General features: G+C 34.4%; 1 protein-coding gene across 1 annotated transcript in view; it reads left to right on the top strand.

Moving 5' to 3' along the window:
- The window catches only part of CSMD1 (CUB and Sushi multiple domains 1), a 1,854,468-nt gene that overhangs the window by 1,379,107 nt on the left and 456,538 nt on the right, over nucleotides 1-18,823 (top strand). The window contains exons 16-18 of the mRNA XM_063441118.1: nucleotides 3,035-3,173; nucleotides 8,311-8,498; nucleotides 12,834-13,022. Coding sequence (XP_063297188.1) covers nucleotides 3,035-3,173; nucleotides 8,311-8,498; nucleotides 12,834-13,022 — 516 coding nt within the window. The remainder of the gene's footprint in view (nucleotides 1-3,034; nucleotides 3,174-8,310; nucleotides 8,499-12,833; nucleotides 13,023-18,823) is intronic.

The raw sequence follows: 18,823 nt of genomic DNA, 5'->3' as shown, positions 1-18,823 counted from the left end.
TGAAATTTTTAAATTTTTGTTTAGCCACATAATTCTATCAGTTATGCCATGTTAAGCTGTTAATTATCAGGTTAGTCATATTCCTTGTTAGTTTTGCTGGCTTACATATTAACAGTTCTGAAAATGTTAAAATGTAGCTTTAAACATCTACCATTTTTTTTTACTACAGTAACTAGAAGTAAATAATGAATTTGAAGTTTAGTCTTTTAATTTATGATCATGTTATTTAATGAAAAGTAACAATTATATGAAAAGCTGATTGAATAGATAATAAAAAATATTGAATAGATAGAACTGCAATGTTGTGTATTGATTGCTGATTACAGACACAAAATAAAGCTTTTCATTTTTCATCTACTCATTCATCCCTGAAAGAAATTTTAGGGGAACCCAAGCTTTAAAGATTACATGATAACGATTATCTTGTAATAATTTAATAGTAAAATAACTTGCAAAAGTAACTTTTTTGACACCAAGAAGGTGTAACAAAAGTAGCAAAACTAAAATGGTCACATATAGTTAAACTAACAGGGTTAGCTACTAAAGTACAGATTGAAAGGGATACAAGGTGAATTTCAAATTTAAGGCCAAAATAGACATTCTACAAATATTTTCTGAGTCAGCTATACGTTTAGTTCCATAACTTTGGCCTTATATTTTAAATTAACCTTGGATTCCCAACAATTCTCACTTTAGTTAATAATCTTACATGCATTTACTATTCTTTGCATTGTAAACTGATTTTGAATTCTGAAAAGAAACTCTGTAGCGTACTCAGTGTTTTTAAAATGTTTCCTCCCTTGAAAGCCATCATTATATTAGACCTACTAAGTCTACTGTACTTTTAGTGAAGAAGGATGTGGACTACATTTACGGTCTCTCTGAAGATATAATAAGGGACAGATTAAATCTCTGATAGATAAATAGTTTTTTTTCATAGTTAAAACCAGTATTGGGGAAAAGGGAAAGGGGAATTGGACTTTGGATTTCAATTTGTTCTGAAATGCCTTACAATACAAAAACTATAGAAGAGATTTGGACATCTGCAATGAAGGGCGTAAAGGGATATTCCATTTCCCAAATGCAAAAACAATCATGTTTTATTAGATATACCCCCAATAAATACATGCATGCATTTATTATGCATTTTTTCATTGATGTTCTCTTTAAAATTAGCTTGCAAAGCTGCAAATCTCTTGTCTTAAGTCTTTGCAAGCACTCCTCTTCAAACCCAAAACACTATTTTTATTGCTGTCCAGTTACAAACTTCCAAATGCACTGAATGAGAAGTCTTTGCAAGGCAGGCACTATGAGCAATTGTCTGTTTCTAGAGTTAAGCTCCAATGAGCTAAACAGCCAGGACGTAACAGGACCTGTTGTCTTCTTGATTGCCAGTATGTATAAAAAGGTTTATATAAAAAAAATATATATTTTTCCCAATGGACTTTTAAATAACTGGATGGTTTTTTTTTTTTATTAAAACTTTTTCTAAACCCCTATACGCTTATTGATCCTTAACAGGAAGTACATTGAAGGGGGGGATGAGGAAAGGTAGGAGAGGAGGGGGAGAGAGACACCACTGTAACATGATTATATGATACAAAGGAAAATACAAAAATACAAAATCAACCTCTATTGTATAAAATACAATTAAAAAGTCTCATTAAGCCAATCCTGACATTTAGTAATTACCAGTGAATCATATGATTCTACAAGAGGTAAGGTTAACCAATTTGTTAGCTGCAGAATCAGCTTAATGCTTTCCAGCTAGGAACATCTTAAGAGACAATTAAATATGATGTGTGTGTGTGTGTGTGTATATATCTGTGTGTGTGTGTGTGTATATATATATATATATATATATATATATATATATATATGCGTTTATATATATTGAGAATTACAAAAATGAAAAAATGTGAATGAATTAACATTAGCTAGGTTCTTTATTATAATTTGTTGTAATTGTATAACTTTATTTACCGAACGTGAGCTGTTTGGAATTATTTGATTGAAGTCATTTTTGAAGGTTTTCCTCTGAGTGAAGAACTTCAAATTATGCATAATGTTTAAGTGGTAAATACAATGTCAATATAAAACAGTTTGTAATCATGGATAAATATGTGTAAATCGATATATATTTTTTGAAATTTAATCTCTCCAACTTTCTCTATAGCAGTGGTTCCCACGCCAGTCCTCATGGCCCACCAACATTCCAGGATTTATTTATTTCCCTGTTTTATTCCAAGGGAGATGCTGACAAAACATGTATAATTGGTGGGTTTTGCAGACTGGTTTGGGAAACACTGCTTAATAGTATTTCATTATTTGTGTTTTTCTTTAAATAATATCCCCCACTACCTGAATAGGCTCACAAACCTTCACTTATATTTAATTATTCACTTTGTACTTCAATAATTTCAATATTAAAATAATTGCAATACTAAAATGTATTCATACAGCAATATACAGAAAGGTAAGCAGAGTCCCTAACCACAGTGTGGTTGAAAGGGCCAAGAAAATCAGCTACACAGTGTAACAGAATACCATAGAGGTTGAGAACTGATAAAGCATCATGGACGATGTAGTACACAACATCTGGATACCAACGGTTGCCTAAAAATGGAATAGAATATCAGATATTATAAACAAATGACAAAATAAATAAAAAATATATAAAAAAGCAGACATATGCCCGCCTATAACAATAATAAAAATAAGTACATAAGAAAATATATAGTGAAATAATGAAAAAATAAAAGAAACTATTGACTGCTAGAAAAATTTAAAAATTAAAAAAACTACAAAAATGTAAATAAATTATGCAAAGTTGGTCAATGAATATAAGCTGATATGAAATCAAAATTAAAAGAATGAGCTGCTTTCTTAGTAAATATTGTACTGAACCATATATAAATGTAAATATAGTATAAACAAAAAAATACAAAATGTATGATAATGAAAAAAAAATCATTAAAGCCAAAGTAAAATAACAAGACACTATTTAATTGATAGTTATGTTTGTATTGTGCAGCACCATGTGGAGGTCATCTAACTGCATCAAGTGGAATCATACTGCCACCAGGCTGGCCAGGTTATTACAAGGATTCCCTAAATTGCGAATGGGTGATTGAAGCTAGACCTGGCCACTCAGTTAAAATAACATTTGAAAGGTGAGTGATTTAAAATATTTAGAAACTGGTTAATGTAACTTCTGATGATGTTATCGTATTTGAATAATTTGATAAAGTAAAATAAATCATATTACTTGTGATATCCAAGGATCCTATATGCAATTTATCTTCTTTGAAATATATTGTAACTATTACAGCATGTTGGGTGTGTAAATTAGTTGTTTTTGTTATAACTTGCCACATAAACCTAGTTGGCTGAAGGATTGTGATCTGGTTGTGACACACAAGAGGAACAAATTCTACAGATGTTAGAAGAACAAGGTTAATGTAGGAAGAGAAAAGACAAACAAAAAAAGAAAATATGTGGACTATCCCAAAAGTCAATGGGATTATCCTAACTGGTAATGCACTGATCTCTCTAGAGTAATTAACCATAGCACTGTTGAGTACAGCATAGTATATTGGAATATTAGGTGTAACAATTATCCTGGTTAAGATAACATAGACTATGCATCATAATGTGTAAAATGTTACAATATAGCAGTTAAAGGTAGACCAATTACAAGTTTTAGTCAAAAATTGCCTATGGTTAAGCTCTTGGACAGTCCTGGTCTGTCTTTCTGTTTTAAAGCCTTGTCGCTTTTTGCTTTGTAATTCTGGAGTCCTAATATAGGAAGAGATTCAAAAGTTATGCTATAATTACAGGATTAAGGTGAGAATTTATGGTGAATTCAAAGTAAATTTCAAATTTAAGGTCAAAATAGCTGATGTGTATTATCTAAGTGATCTATGATTTTAATTCAGATACTCTGGCCTTAAATTTGAAATTCCCTTTGAAATAATTTTCAGGGTTATTTACTAAACACTGGATTTTGTCTGGATGACCGAAAATGACCAAATGCAATTGGAATCCAGTTGGTCTGAGTTAATTTGCAAGAATCATCCAGATGCATTCGGTGTCTGTATTAAAATTGGTGCTTTCGCATCTGAATCCTATAAAAAGTATAGGATTCAAGAAGATTCACAAAGCACAGATATTAATAAATTTCATGGCCAAATGTATCTGGCAGGTTAGACATTTGCAAATTATTGTTCTTAATATCAAAGTGAATGATAATTTGAAGTGCAGTGGTAACAGCCAGGGGCAAATAGTTAAAAAAACAAAAACCTCTTGACGGCACAGGAGTAAATTATGTGGCAGTAGGCCAACACTTGGTAGGCAGCCACCACATTAAAAAAGTTTTAAAAAAATTAATAAATAAATAAATAAAAGTTAATAAATAAAGAGCCTGTGGAGTCAATAAGAACCTCATGTTACCATATTGGAGGTATTTTACCTCCATATGTTACCCATCTGCCAAAAACGAATCAGAAAACGAAAGTGCAGAAGAAAAATTAAAACCGTGCCGCAAAAATAATTAATCCATCATCACCCATAGAGGGCTTTTGCTTGAATGTCAGCTTTTGTAAAGTGTGACAACATTTCAAATTTTTACAATATTAGTATGAGCAATCTGATTTGTTGATTAGCAAGCCAAAATTGTTACTTATCATGAACAATGTTCAGATTTTGCAGTCCGAATGGCTCCATACGCAGCCGGATGTTTTTTTTTTTTTTTTTGCCTATTTGGTACAGAGCCAATCAGACTAGTGAATAACCCCATTTGAATTCTCACTTTAGTAAATAACCTTCTTAGTCTCTTGAAGGATGAACATCTGAAGTCTGTGTCTTTCACAAATCCAGGCTTGCTTTGTGCTTATTAGAAATGTAAAATACATATGCAAATAGCAGTTACAACAGTGACCAAATCTAAGTGGTTTGCTGAAGAAATTGGAGAAAGGGAAAGATAAGATTACATTAATTTAAAACAAGTATGGATGACAAATACTGTTCACAAGCAGTATCATCAAGATAAGTGTAACATGATTTTCATATTTTTTAAACTATGAAATTCACATCTTAGTGGTAATGTGAGCTGACAAGTAAAATATTGTACAATGTTTTGATTTTACAGTTCAGAAGGTTAACATCTCTGCAGACAAATCTAAATAGTTTTCACTGAACTGTGTGATAGTGTATCAAGAGAGGGTGTCAGCTCTCTTGTAAAAAGATAGCCAGTAGAGAATGATTTCATGCTTCATCATCTGTCATAAATCTAAGCCCTTATGATTCAAGGAGCAGAACATTGTAGATGTGACATAGCACAAATAATATAGGGAAAATGAAGTTTGTGAACCCTTCAGATTTATCTGTTTCACCTGTATCACTTTGACTTTAATTTGTATTCTTTAGAATAAATAAGGAGCTTCTGTTTAAACAAATAATGGTCGTTATTTTACTTGTTTGTTAAGGACCATGATTGTGACCATATTCTGGTGAGCTGTACCTACAAGTTTTATATATCATGCATTAATGTGTTTATAACATGTTTCCATTTTGATTTATATGTCAATCCCTATACAGTAGTTTGCACTTTTCACTCAGGACATTTTTGGCCTATAATGGAATCGTATTCTTCTTCGATTTTTGTGTTTTCCTACTTGCTGCTATTTGCCTTCACCTTTACACAACTAGTCTCCGTCAGCCTCCAATCAGGCTCCATGCAACCAGAAACAAATATTCCCAACAAATAGCTCAAGAACTTTTTCAACTTGAATTTTGCTGTGGGCCTAGATATCTGCTATTATCCTGTCAGTTGGGTAGTAGTCAAGGACCATGCCACCTTCATTGATCATTGATCAGATGAAGTGGTGCTTCATATTGATAAGTTTGCTTCTTTGATAAACTGGATTCCTTAAAAGAGCAATTTCTCCCTGATTGTCCACCTAGGTCTTCATATTTACATTGATTGTCCATTCCTCTGAGTAACTATATCAGGTACAAAATTTCTTATGTAGTTGCAGCTAAAGTAATTTAGTCCCTTCTTTGTTAGACTAAACCACTATCCATTCATGCTTCTTCAATCATTCACCTCAGAGACCCAATTAGCATTAGTGTTTGCTTTTAGTTCCAGGTCTTCATTATACTTTTTGTAATGTAACTCATAGTTGATGGTGTGTTTCAAGTATCTGATCACATGTTTAACTGTGACCAAATGCTGTTCGGTTGGTTCTGACAAGCATTGTGATTGTTTACTGATATATATAGTAAGCTACCTATGATTTCTCAATACTTCTTTGCATCCACAGAATTATTGTGACCACCATGATCTAGACTTTTTTGCTCATGGTATTGATTTGGGCTTTAAATTTGTCTGAAATTCTCTAGAAATTTTTATATGCACCTTTTTTGGGTTATCTTTACTAGACCAACACTTTCTTTGAAGTCAATGCCTAGGAAATATTTGATTCTTCCAAGGACTTTCATTTTGAATTTAGCTGTAAGCATTCATTTTACATCATTGAGTATTGTTTTACTGCTGGCCCCTATGATGAGATCATCTACCCATATTATCAATATCATGTTTTCAAAATCATGTTGTTTGGTGTATATGCAATGGTCTGCATGATTCTGTTTAAACTCCCTTTCATTTAAATTGTTATGTAGCAGTTATTCCAATATCTACCTGGCTGTTTTAATCTGTACAATGGCTTGTCCTATCTGAGAACTAGTTTTAATTCTTCTCGGACTTAATATTAAAACCTTCTAGTTGTTCTACATATAATTTACAATCAAATGGAGTATGTAAGTAAGCTATTCATTGATGTAATGTTTGCAGTTGGATGAAAATATTGCTTCACAAACAACTACCTTTATATGATTATAACCTTTAGGAAAATATCTGGTATTATACATTTACGATAAATCCGTTTTGTTCTTTATTGCATACACCAATTAACCCCCCTCGTGCTGCAAATTTACCTTCTGGCTCTCTGCTACTCTAAACAAACTTTCCTTGAGCACAACATTTGACAGATTACTTCCATTTTACCCTTCATCATTCTGTAACTTGTAATGTCATCATAATTACAGTAAACTGGAATTTTTGGCCTAGTCTAGTTTTAATATTGTAACATTCATGACAACTATCTTCATTTTTAGCAAAAGTATCTAGATAGTAAAGTCAGCTGTATTTTTGTAATGTAAATTTGGTGCTCTTTCTAAAAACAAGTTCACGCCTGCCTTGTTGAGTGATGAACCAATATCACTGTTGTTTCTATATTGGCTGTTGTTTATTGCTACCTCTACAGAGATGCCTTAAAGATATGAAGGAATGAGAAATATTTTCTTTAAGATAGATAACACTTAATATTCTTTCATGTTAAGTAGGTACATTTCTGCATTTACCCCTTTTTCCCATCTGCTAGCTCCATGAAGTGTTTCTGTGGTTTAAAGATAGTATCAAAATATAAACTTTTCAATATTAGTAATTATGTGGGATGCTGTCCCTGTGTTAACCATTTTAACATTAATCTCTGATTTTAGGCACATACAAGTGTCTGTTATGATAGTTATCGGCAGCTTGATTACCATTATCCATTTAGAAGTGAAATCAATGTTTTTATGCAGTGTGTGACTTACACAGCCTTGATAAACACTTTCTGTAAAGAGTCAACAAATGTTTAAACTTTATTGCACATTCAGTTTAATTTAGAAATTCTTATCTCCTGCTCTGTTAGTAGCATGCTAGAACCTGTAAGATCCAACTGTTTGTGGTTGAAGTTCATTTAACAGAGCAGAAGATAAAAACTTCTAAAGTAAGTAAGATCAAAAATAAATTTAATGCAGGCTGTGTTAGTCATAGTCAGTTGAGGTGTGGTTAGGGCTGTATAAACAGAAATTCAACTAAATGGCAGAGAATAATTGCTAAACGGCAGAGAATAGAGTAGTGAGAGTGCAGGGGCACAATCTATATACCAAAACTGCTTTATTAAGCTAAAGTTCTTTTGGTGCCAATAGTGTACATTAAATGTTTTTTTTTAATTTTATTTGGGGGAGTTTTCAGCATGCATATATAGTATATTATTAAATGGAAACAAATCAAATATTTTTGTTGGACATGAAGATTTTTGTACTGCAGAAGTGAAGAGTTTATTTCATTCATTTCAGAGCTTTGTTATTAAAAAATATATGTTGCCTAAATTATTTACTATTATCTGTTTAAAATTTAGCAGCTGTAGCATATGTGTGATTATTCTTTTTATTCTTCTACCATAAACCTTTTTTTAATTTTAGATTTCAGACTGAAGTCAATTATGATTTATTGGAGGTGAGAGATGGCCCAGCAAATTCTTCACCATTAATTGGACAATATCACGGAACACAAGCACCCCAATTTATTATTAGCACAGGAAATTACATGTATCTGTTATTTACAACCGATAATAGTCGTTCAAGTGTGGGCTTTCTGATTCGCTATGAAAGTAAGTGTTTATATAGATTAACAATAGTCTACATATTAATTGTTTCAATAAATATACAATAAAGTTAACTTATTATGTATATGCTTAGCAAGTGATTATGTTAATATCTAAACATAACTAGATGCAGAATAAGACTTGTCTAGAATTTGTTCCCAAGTACAAACAACCTTAGTAATCAATCATTCTCTCTGAGTCACATTCAAGTGATGGGTTACCACAATGATTTAAATGTTATGATTATGTTTAGTGGAGAACATCAGCTAATCATTGTTAGGTTTCCAGGCTGAGTTTGAGATAAATTATAAGAACAAGTTATACAGGTATCATTCATATGCTATTTTGTATAAAGACTAAATAGATTATTATCTAGTTATATATCTAAAACAACTGAAAATCAGTTTTCCCTCAGATCTCAGTGGAAGAATTGCTCACAAAATGAAACATATCTCTGTTAATGAAATTCGGTTTTAAAAGTTCCTCAGACCTGGGAATGGGGAGCTTTCTAAAATTTTGAGTTTTTGGAGTTTGCCAAATTAAACCCCCAAAAATAAAAGGAGCGAAAGACAAACATGTTGTATGAATTTTGGCACTAACAACAGAATGTAGAAATATGTCAATTGATTTGGTTATCAATGCTCCATAGTACACTTTACAACATTCACAACAGCTGATACTTACTCCTTTAAATTAACTTATGATATCAAGGTATTTTATTAATCTCTACAAGCTGACTACCTGGCCTTTCTCAAAATACTTACTGCAGATATAAAAGTTAAAAACCAGATGGAGTCAAAGCGCTTAAGAATATCTGCAGTGCTGCTGCACTACCACCAAGTGACACACATTGACACAAATTAGCAATAGATACCAGAAAGTTGGAGTGCGCTAGAGTCAGGATCTTCTCTGAGTACTCTGAAAAAATATACAGTATATAGTGCAGACTATCTGTATATACAGGGTATACAAGATTAAAAGTATATCTGGGGATCAACTCACATGGACCAGAGCCCTATCACCCCTGGCTCTGGGTTTGAATTGCTCAAATTGAGAGGGATAAACCCACAGTATAGCAAAACAGGATACTCTTCTGAATCAGATGTAATATCTAGGCAGTGTAAACAAATAGAGAGGCAGGAGCCCAAATTGAATAATATCAAACACAGTATTTATTTAAACAAAAGGTTAAAAACTCTTACTTGAAGTAGTGGGTTTGCCAGCAATAAACCCACAACTAGATAAGCAGGAATTTACACACAGAAAATGATACAGCTTAGACACTTCCTGGTTCCGGTCACGTGACCGCTGGGACCGCCTCTCTCTGATGTCACACGTGACGTGTTTCGCCCGCTTTCTGGGCTTCTTCTGATTTAGTTTGGGCTCCTGCCTCTCTATTTGTTTATACTGCCTAGATATTACATATGATTCAGAAGAGTATCCTGTTTTGCTATACTGTGGGTTTATCCCTCTCCATTGGAGCAATTCAAACCCAGAGCCAGGGGTGATAGGGCTCTGGTCCATGTGAGTTGATCCCCAGATATACTTGTAATCTTGTATACCCTGTATATACAGATAGTCTGCACTATATACTGTATATTTTCTCAGAGTACTCAGAGAAGATATTAAAGTTACCTTGCTTTCCTGGATGCAGTGGGTTAATATTTGAAAAATTGATGCCCTCCCATGAGTCCTATTTTTGTTTCAGATCTTACCTATTTAGGTACTTAAGAACTTTTGTGCCTCACTCTGTAGCACATTTACAGATTTCTTTTGGATACACAATCACCTGTCTCTTATTCAACACTCTGACATTGCCTAAAGATAGAGGTCGTAACGACTACCCCAGCCATTTCCAATACTTTATATCCATTTTACTCTCTAATGTCTATTAATGGTCATTGACACCAGAATTGTAACTAGAAACCACTGGGCCCTGGTGTGAAAATTGCCCTGGGCCCACCCATACATATCTCTCCCGCCCTCCATTTGTCACATTCACGCATCTGTGTCTCATTCATGCAAACACACACTGACATACATGCAAATACAAACCATATAACACATACAGATACATACATGGACACACATGCTAATACACAGACACACATACATACACACAAACTAACACACAGATGCCCAGACACATATATACACACATGCAGCTACACAGACACACAGAATTACACACTTTGAGATACACAGAATGACACTCCTATAGATACAAACATTGACACATATACAGATACAGAGACACACACTGACACACATGCAGACACACATTCAGACAGATACACAAACACTTAAGGACAAACATTCAAATACACAGAATGACACTCATACAGATACACAGGGCACATACTGACATACAAAGATACACATACACATACATACAGAGAAACACACATACATTAAGACACACAAACACACACACATGCACTGGAGTGACGGGCCCGGTTGCAGCTGCTACCGCGGTAGTTCCACTACTGATTGACACCACTGCTTGATTCTTAATGTCTATCAATGGCCATTGACACCACTGGTTGAGTCTTGAACAATCATTTCTTCAAAGTCTCTCTTTCCATTCCTGACAAGTTGCCTCTATCCTGTCCCTTTATGAAGATACTCACAGTCTCATTCTTCCAAGCTGGATATGGAAACAGTTTAGTACCACATTAAACCTCCTTTGTCCCCATTGCAATCATGCACAATCCCATTTCTGCTTAGCTGGATAGATTTACATCCTCGCATCTGAGGTTTTGTATACTCATTACCCTCTCATAATCCTCCAACCTTTCTGGATAACGTCTAGTATCACAAATTTCAAAGTTGAATTTCCCTTTTATCCTCTATGTTCCCTTTAAGGGACCCAAAATTATTTGAAGCTGTCTGTACAGACCCTTTGTGACACCCCAAAACTCTAATATGTTGCTCTCCCTCCTCTATTCCCTGATGCACTGGAGCATAGTTGATCGCATTTGGTTCCCAGATTGTGGCAGTGTAAGTCAATTTTTAAGATGTTACATCCCTCTTTTCAGAGTCTCAATTTAGTTGAGTTCCAATACAAATTTATGACACCGTGGTATTGTACCTTTCACCGTTTACACCAATTTAGTCCTGTATATCTATGTGCTGGAGGTGCCAATAAAGCATGAGGCACCGTTTAACATATTTAGTGGGACTGTCCGTGAATCTGGTACTGGGACAAGATTCTTTCAACAATTAGCTTAATTAATCACACACTCAAACTGTAACAGAAAAAAATACATTTTGTTTCAGCTGTTCCCCCCTTGCTTCTTCTATTTTCAAAAAAGATTAATATCAATGTTATTGAATGTTGACAAACGATTCATCTCTACTCTGTATACGTAATCTACTTCTCTACTTTTTATCATGCATGGAAAGAATATGCATTATTGAAGAAATGGATGCCTCTTTATATGACAGTCATGTCTTATGCTAAGTTATGAGTTTCTTGGCTGGATTTTACTATCTTTCAATCTAAGGACTACCACTCTCAGATTTCTGATACATAATTAGTGCTACTGGCTTCCTATTAGACCTCAAATTTGTTTACATCTGAATAATACTTTGATGCATCTCTTATTAACATCCACCCACCGCCTGGTCCCTATTCTCTTGGTAGCTTCATATACCCCCTTTTACAACTTTGGGTTTCTTCAATTATGCTTACCCACACAAATGTCAAATGTGTATAAACATGTATTACTAACAGTTTAGTTTTAAACTAACTATTCAGCTCCCTAGCCCCCCTCAGATTGCTTTGAAAAGATTTAAAACGTAACTTTTCTCCCGAACAGCCTTGTTCTCACTGCAGGTAATCCCGCTAGGATAATCAGTCTTGATGATCTGTCAATCCACTGCTTTTTCAGACTAAAGCATTGGGAGGCTATTGCACATGTACACCAATCAGCATCTCCTCATAGAGATGCATTGAATAATGTTGAATACCACTTAACATCCTGTTATCTTTGGCTAAACCAATAGCAAAATTGGAAAACAAGAATGAGATGTAATATTAAAGAACATGTGCCTGTTAAAGACAAATATCAATTTGTATGTGTTTGTAGGTTGGTGGTTGAAACAGAGAAGATGACATGTTAGAGGTGATCTTTTTATTTTTTATTTTACTGAGAAAGAGCAAAAATGTAATTTGAGTTGGATATTATTTTGATCATGTTTGCACGTTTCTGAAAGTGGTACCAATACTAACTTACTCTCTCGTGTAATATCAATCATGTAAAAGCTGACTATGTTAGAAAAATGCATTAGAAATGGGACTTTAAAGGAAAAATAATAGTTAAAATGGTTCACTTGCAGGTGTAACCCTGGAATCAGATTCATGCCTTGACCCCGGAATACCAGTAAATGGTCATCGACAAGGAAAATATTTTGGAATTGGATCCTCTGTAACTTTTACATGTGACCCAGGATACATATTGAGTGATGAGGAGCCACTGGTTTGTGAAAGTAATCATCAATGGAACCATGCATTGCCTAGCTGTGATGGTAAGCATTGTGTTATTCACAATAATATTTAAATATATTAATGACATGTTAAATATTATTTAAAACTATGATGATAAGGAATTCTCTTAAAGCCTTATAAGGTGTTCATGTATTTAGAATATGACATAGTACATCTGTTGTCAGTGTCTCTAATTATAACAATTAGTATGAATAAAATTACATATTTGGCCTATACATAGTTACTTAGCTACATAGTCTGAAAAGAGACATGTGTCCATCAAGTTCAGCCTTCATATACAATGCACACAATCAGTGCTAATAAAGTTAAACACAGCACAATGATTATTTTAATAATTTAGCTTCAAGAATTCCAAACTTATTTATAACATTCATTTAATTTGATATATATTTAAAAGAACACTATAGGGTCAGGAATGCAAAAATGTATTCCTGACCCTATCGTGTTAAAACCACCATATTGCTTCCCTGTTTCCCCATTTGCCTCCCTACATATAGTAAAATCTTACTTGTATTCAATTCTGCAGCTGCTGCCTATGCCCTTGATCTTCCTGATTGGCTGATTGGCAATGCTTTCCCATAGGATTGGCTGAGAATGTCAAGGAGGCAGATCAGGGGCAGAGCTAGCACAAGCCAAACACAGTCCTGGCCAATCATCATCTCCTTATAGAGATGCATTGAATGCATTGAATGCATTGAATGCATATAGTAAAATCTTACTTGTATTCAATTCTGCAGCTGCTGCCTATGCCCTTGATCTTCCTGATTGGCTGATTGGCAATGATTTCCCATAGGATTGGCTGAGAATGTCAAGGAGGCAGATCAGGGGCAGAGCTAGCACAAGCCAAACACAGTCCTGGCCAATCAGCATCTCCTTATAGAGATGCATTGAATTAATGTGTCTCTATGAGGAAAGTTCAGTGTCTCCATGCAGAGGATGAAGCACCTTTAGCAGCCATCTGAGGAATGGTCAGTGGAGGCATCACTAGGCTATAATGTAAACACTGCATTTTCTCTGCTTACTGCAAAAGGTTTGAAGGGAGTGATTCTACTCACTAGAACAAATCCAATAAGCTGTATTTGTTCTTGTGACTATAGTGTCCCTTTCATTACATTATATGCCTCTGTGATGTAATTTGCTTCACATTTTTTATTACTCACTGAATTAATGCTATGAATAGTGGATGCAAGTAGTGTGTAATTCTTGGCACTGGAATAAGCACTGGAAAGAGGGAAGTACAGTAAGGGGTTTTAACCTTTACATTGCTGCGGGGGGGGGGGGGGGGGAGGAGGGGGAGAGGGGTGGAGCGAGGAAAAGGGGACCAGAGGGAAGTAGAGTGTTAGAAATGCAGGTTTGTATTCCTAACACTATACTATCCATTTAATTAAGCTAAAGTTTTTTTGGTGTTTATTGAGTTTCTTTAATTCCCTGTAAAACATGTCTTATGGAGATAATAGATAGAGCTTATAGTATAGTTACCATTAGTGCTCTTAACAAACAACATTCTTTTTCCATATTAAATTTTAATGAGAAAATGCTATTGGGTTTTATACTTTGTACATAAATAAATACTACCAAAAGCTTTCCATTGTTAGAGCCTAGACAATGTACCATTATGTATCAACATGCCAATAGTTTTCCTAAGTAAACTCAATGCAGTAGAAATCTAAATGAAGTAGACATTATTGACCTTTAGTAAATAATTCTCTCCTCACAGTTTCGCTAAGACATGATTTATTCACCCCAAGGTAATATTTCCAGGTTGATTAATATCTATTCTCTGTTTATTTTTATTTTTTTATATTTTATTTGTTAGTATAAAAGAAAATATCTCCCAACTGCATACAACGGAATTACTTTGTAGAATATATTAGTAGGATTTGGAAAGAAAAAGCTCTTTATAAACAAATACTTGTTTGTCCAAGGGACCACTTGGTGGTTTTTTGTATGTGGTGAATGTTTATGACCATGCTTCAGAAATAAAAAACACACATTTTAAATGAATAATTCAGCAAGGTGGTTTAGCCTTTGATCAAGTCTGCACTTCTGCTGGGAAAGTAGCTGTATTATAACATAATACTGAACACATATATCATGAAGAAACTAGGAGTTGGCAGAGATATTTTCTAATTTAAGATAGAAAGACAACTTTCCTTTCTCATTTGTTTTTTGGACTGATGTCACTTAAAGCTTTGTGCATATGTTGTACTTGTATACTGTTACCTTGATCACTATTAAATCAGTGAAAAAAACAGCAACATTTTGCTCAATAATTTAATAAACTAAAATAGCTGTGTAATTTAGGTTTTCTTCTATATTCCTGTTTTTTATTGCAAATCTTCCAGAACAAAAGAGAATAATTAAAGCTACTATTGCGTAATTTCTTTAAATAGTAACTACATCAATGTGCACAACTATCCTTAAAGGAAAATTCCAAGACAATAACTACTTTAATATGCTGTAGTGGATATGGTCCCAGAAGTATGCTGGCACCCCTCACCCATTGTAAGTAGTCAAACTGTTTTAGAATTGTTTGACTTCTTACCTAGAGGTCCCTGTCTCCATTACTAACTATGGAGACCTGGAAGCTCTCTAGCTGAATTAAGCCTGACAGTGCAGGACTTGGCTCCATGATTGACAGTGATGCATTGGAGGGCTTAACCAAGGAGAGCAAATGGAAGTTCCTGCTTAATATGACCTGTAGGGAAAAATACCCTTCCCTTGCCATTCAACACTTAAGTTCAAACTGAAAGCGTTCTCCAATCCATATGTCCATATTTAACAGAACTCAGACTAGTCACACCTCCTAAATACTTCCCCAATACTATCCCAAACCTAAACATTGCTCTTTGAGTAAACTGTACACACAACTCACACCACATATCAAATATACATCTTATACTTCGGGGCCTGGGAAATGGCTTACTCACTTACCTGTTACAATGAACTAGTTACAATGATTACCACCTGGTCTAAACCTATCACACTCTTATCAGCTTTTACTACCTGTAAATACAATTGCATATTTTACATAAACCATACTTAGCCCAAAATAAAAATGTTATCTAAAAATATTGGCCATCACCCACATGACTGAAATGTGACTTGGCAATGGTTGACCTCTAGTATTGATTCTGGTTTTGAGAACTTATCCAACAGTTTTGAAACTCCCTTAAGACATACACCATCAAGTTCTTAAATGTTGCTAATCCTCTTTCTCCATTTTGATGATCCTAGGTATCCTCCACCTAGACTTAACAAATTATCTTTCATTTTAGCTTTTGTAGCAAAGACATCTATTTTACAATACTGGATCCCACAATATACCAATCCAAGCTGTACCAGGCCTCCCATATGGAGTGGTTGTAGGTCTGTAACTATGAGGTAAATCTGACTCAAAACATGTCAGCAATAATAATAGTATGGACACCAGGAAAGTACAGGATCATGGAGTCCAAGGTTGTGCAGGGTAGGGAGTATAAAATAGTGGCCAACAGTATCAAAAGCAGAGAGGATAATGGCAATTAAGAGAGCATAATGACCTACAGGGATAATAAGTTAAGTGAGAATTCAAATTAAATTTAAAGTGAATTTCAGATTGAAGGCTGAAAGTTGCACAGCTGATTTTTTTTGCTAATTTCCCAGTTCTTCTATATTGGCCTTAACGTTGAAATTAATTTTGTGGTTACTTTAACCCCTTAAGGACCAAACTTCTGGAATAAAAGGGAATCATGACGTGTCACACACGTCATGTGTCCTTAAGGGGTTAAAAGTGTACTTTAGTATATAAACCATTTTTATTTCAAGTTGAAGGAGTTATTATCGCACCAACAACTTGTATTACACATAACTATTATATAAACCAACACACTTACACTTTATGTATACTAACACCTAACACTCATACACTAACACTAGCTGTTTAAAGAAGAACTTACATTCTCTACATGCACAATAATTTAAGGCCTTGATTTAATCATTTTAGAAAATATTTTCAAATGATTTAATATTGCTAGAAAAATATATATTTTCAAAATATTAAAATATGAAAAAATATATAATGCATAAAAAATAACACCTATTTTAGATTTTTTAGTTTAAATGGTAGTCACTTTGATAATGCTAGTTTTAATTGATAAGTCAGGTGTTAAGTCAGGAAAACATAAGCCACTCAAGAAGCTTAGAAGTAAAGGGGATGTGTGATATGGACAGTAGTAAAAAGTAAAAGTAGGATCAAGAGATGGCTTTTTTTTTTTTAGGATGTGATTGACAATTGCATGTGAGTGGAGAGGAGAAATGCCAGTAGACAGAATTTTAAAGAAAAGAGATTGGAAAAGGTGATAGTGTAAGGGATCTAGAGGACAGGTGGAGGAGTGAGAGGATTGAAGAAATGTAGAACCCTTTTGTTCAGAGACTTAGTGAAAAGAGTTAAGAGTGGAGGAGGTAACATATTGGAGCTATGTGTTGGAGGAAGAGGAGGAAATAGCATTCCTAATTAGGTTGCAGGGGGATTGAGAAGGGAGTAACAAGTATTAAAATGTTTTGGGGATTATGAGAGAGGAGAATACTCATGTTTGGCAAGGGAGAGGACAGAAATATAGCAATGAAGGATGGATTTGTAAAGTAGTTCATCAAGTGTGGTGAATTAATTTCTCCAACAATTTTCTACAGTAGAGGAACATTGTTGCAGATAGCAGGTGAGCTTGCTGTACCAGGGTTGAAGGAATGGCTGGCACTTACAGTGAGATTTATTAGGTGCAGTCATATCTACAGCACCCGGAGAGTTCACTTTATGACAGCCCAAGATGAGTTAGATTTAATGTTGAGTGATGGGCATATTGATAGTGCAGGTTAGAAACAGAGGGAAAGGTGTGTTGAAGTTTTACGCAGAGCAAAGGTTAAAAAAGACAACAATCAATGTGATTTGTAAATCACATTGATTGTTGTCGGTGTGGAAACTGTCACTATTTAGTAAGTAAACATTTAAAACATCCTGATGTCAGAAACTTAAAAATCTAAATTATAGGAGCTTCTTTAGGGGTTGGAAGCTCCAATGGAACATTAAAACTTCAATGTTCAACTGTTTTAATCTTAGAAATGTAATCTTCCTGAAAGAATAGAGATCAAATAACAGGCTAACCCCGACTGGGTACCTCTGTTGAAGGATGCTCCTAGCACTCCAGCAGACACCATAACCACTGTAGACTCCTTCAGAGAGCAAAAACATAAACAAGCTCTTACAAGAGCATAGCAGTGAATATAGCAAGAGAGTATGAAGAGCATAGCAATCCCTTGTAGCAGGTTCCCCCAATAAGAGACGACACTCCAAATTGAAGGTGAAGTAGAACTGACAGAGCTGTGGGTTTATTGTTCTTATATACACATTCTTACACATTAGTACCACCCACAGGGTTTTGTAAAACAACCAATAAACACGTACAATACACTCAGACACTCCCACACAAAATCCTCCCCTCTGCCTGTGATACAATTACCTTACACAATGGGTTAATATAATTTTCACAGGCAGGAAAATACACAGTTTTACACAATATTCATAACTTTAAAAGTATGCATCACATTCACAAATGTTTAGACTTACATTTTCAGAATTAATACTCCAAATACCAACATACGTCAAAATCATACAAATTGGTCCAGTGGGTCAAAAGTTAGATCAACGTCCTTTGTGGCCAAATGAAGCATGGCTTTTATGCCCAAAACCAGTTCCACAGAGTCTTCTATCCTGGAGATAATTGGGAAGTAATCCAATTATCTCCAAGGACAGAGGCAAAACTCCATTAGCCACATAGTAGCAAAA

The sequence above is a fragment of the Pelobates fuscus genome, chromosome 2 (genome assembly GCF_036172605.1).
Source record: "Pelobates fuscus isolate aPelFus1 chromosome 2, aPelFus1.pri, whole genome shotgun sequence".
Lineage (NCBI taxonomy): Eukaryota > Metazoa > Chordata > Amphibia > Anura > Pelobatidae > Pelobates > Pelobates fuscus.
Note: the sequence above shows the minus strand (reverse complement) of the source record. Positions and strands in the feature narration are given on the sequence as shown.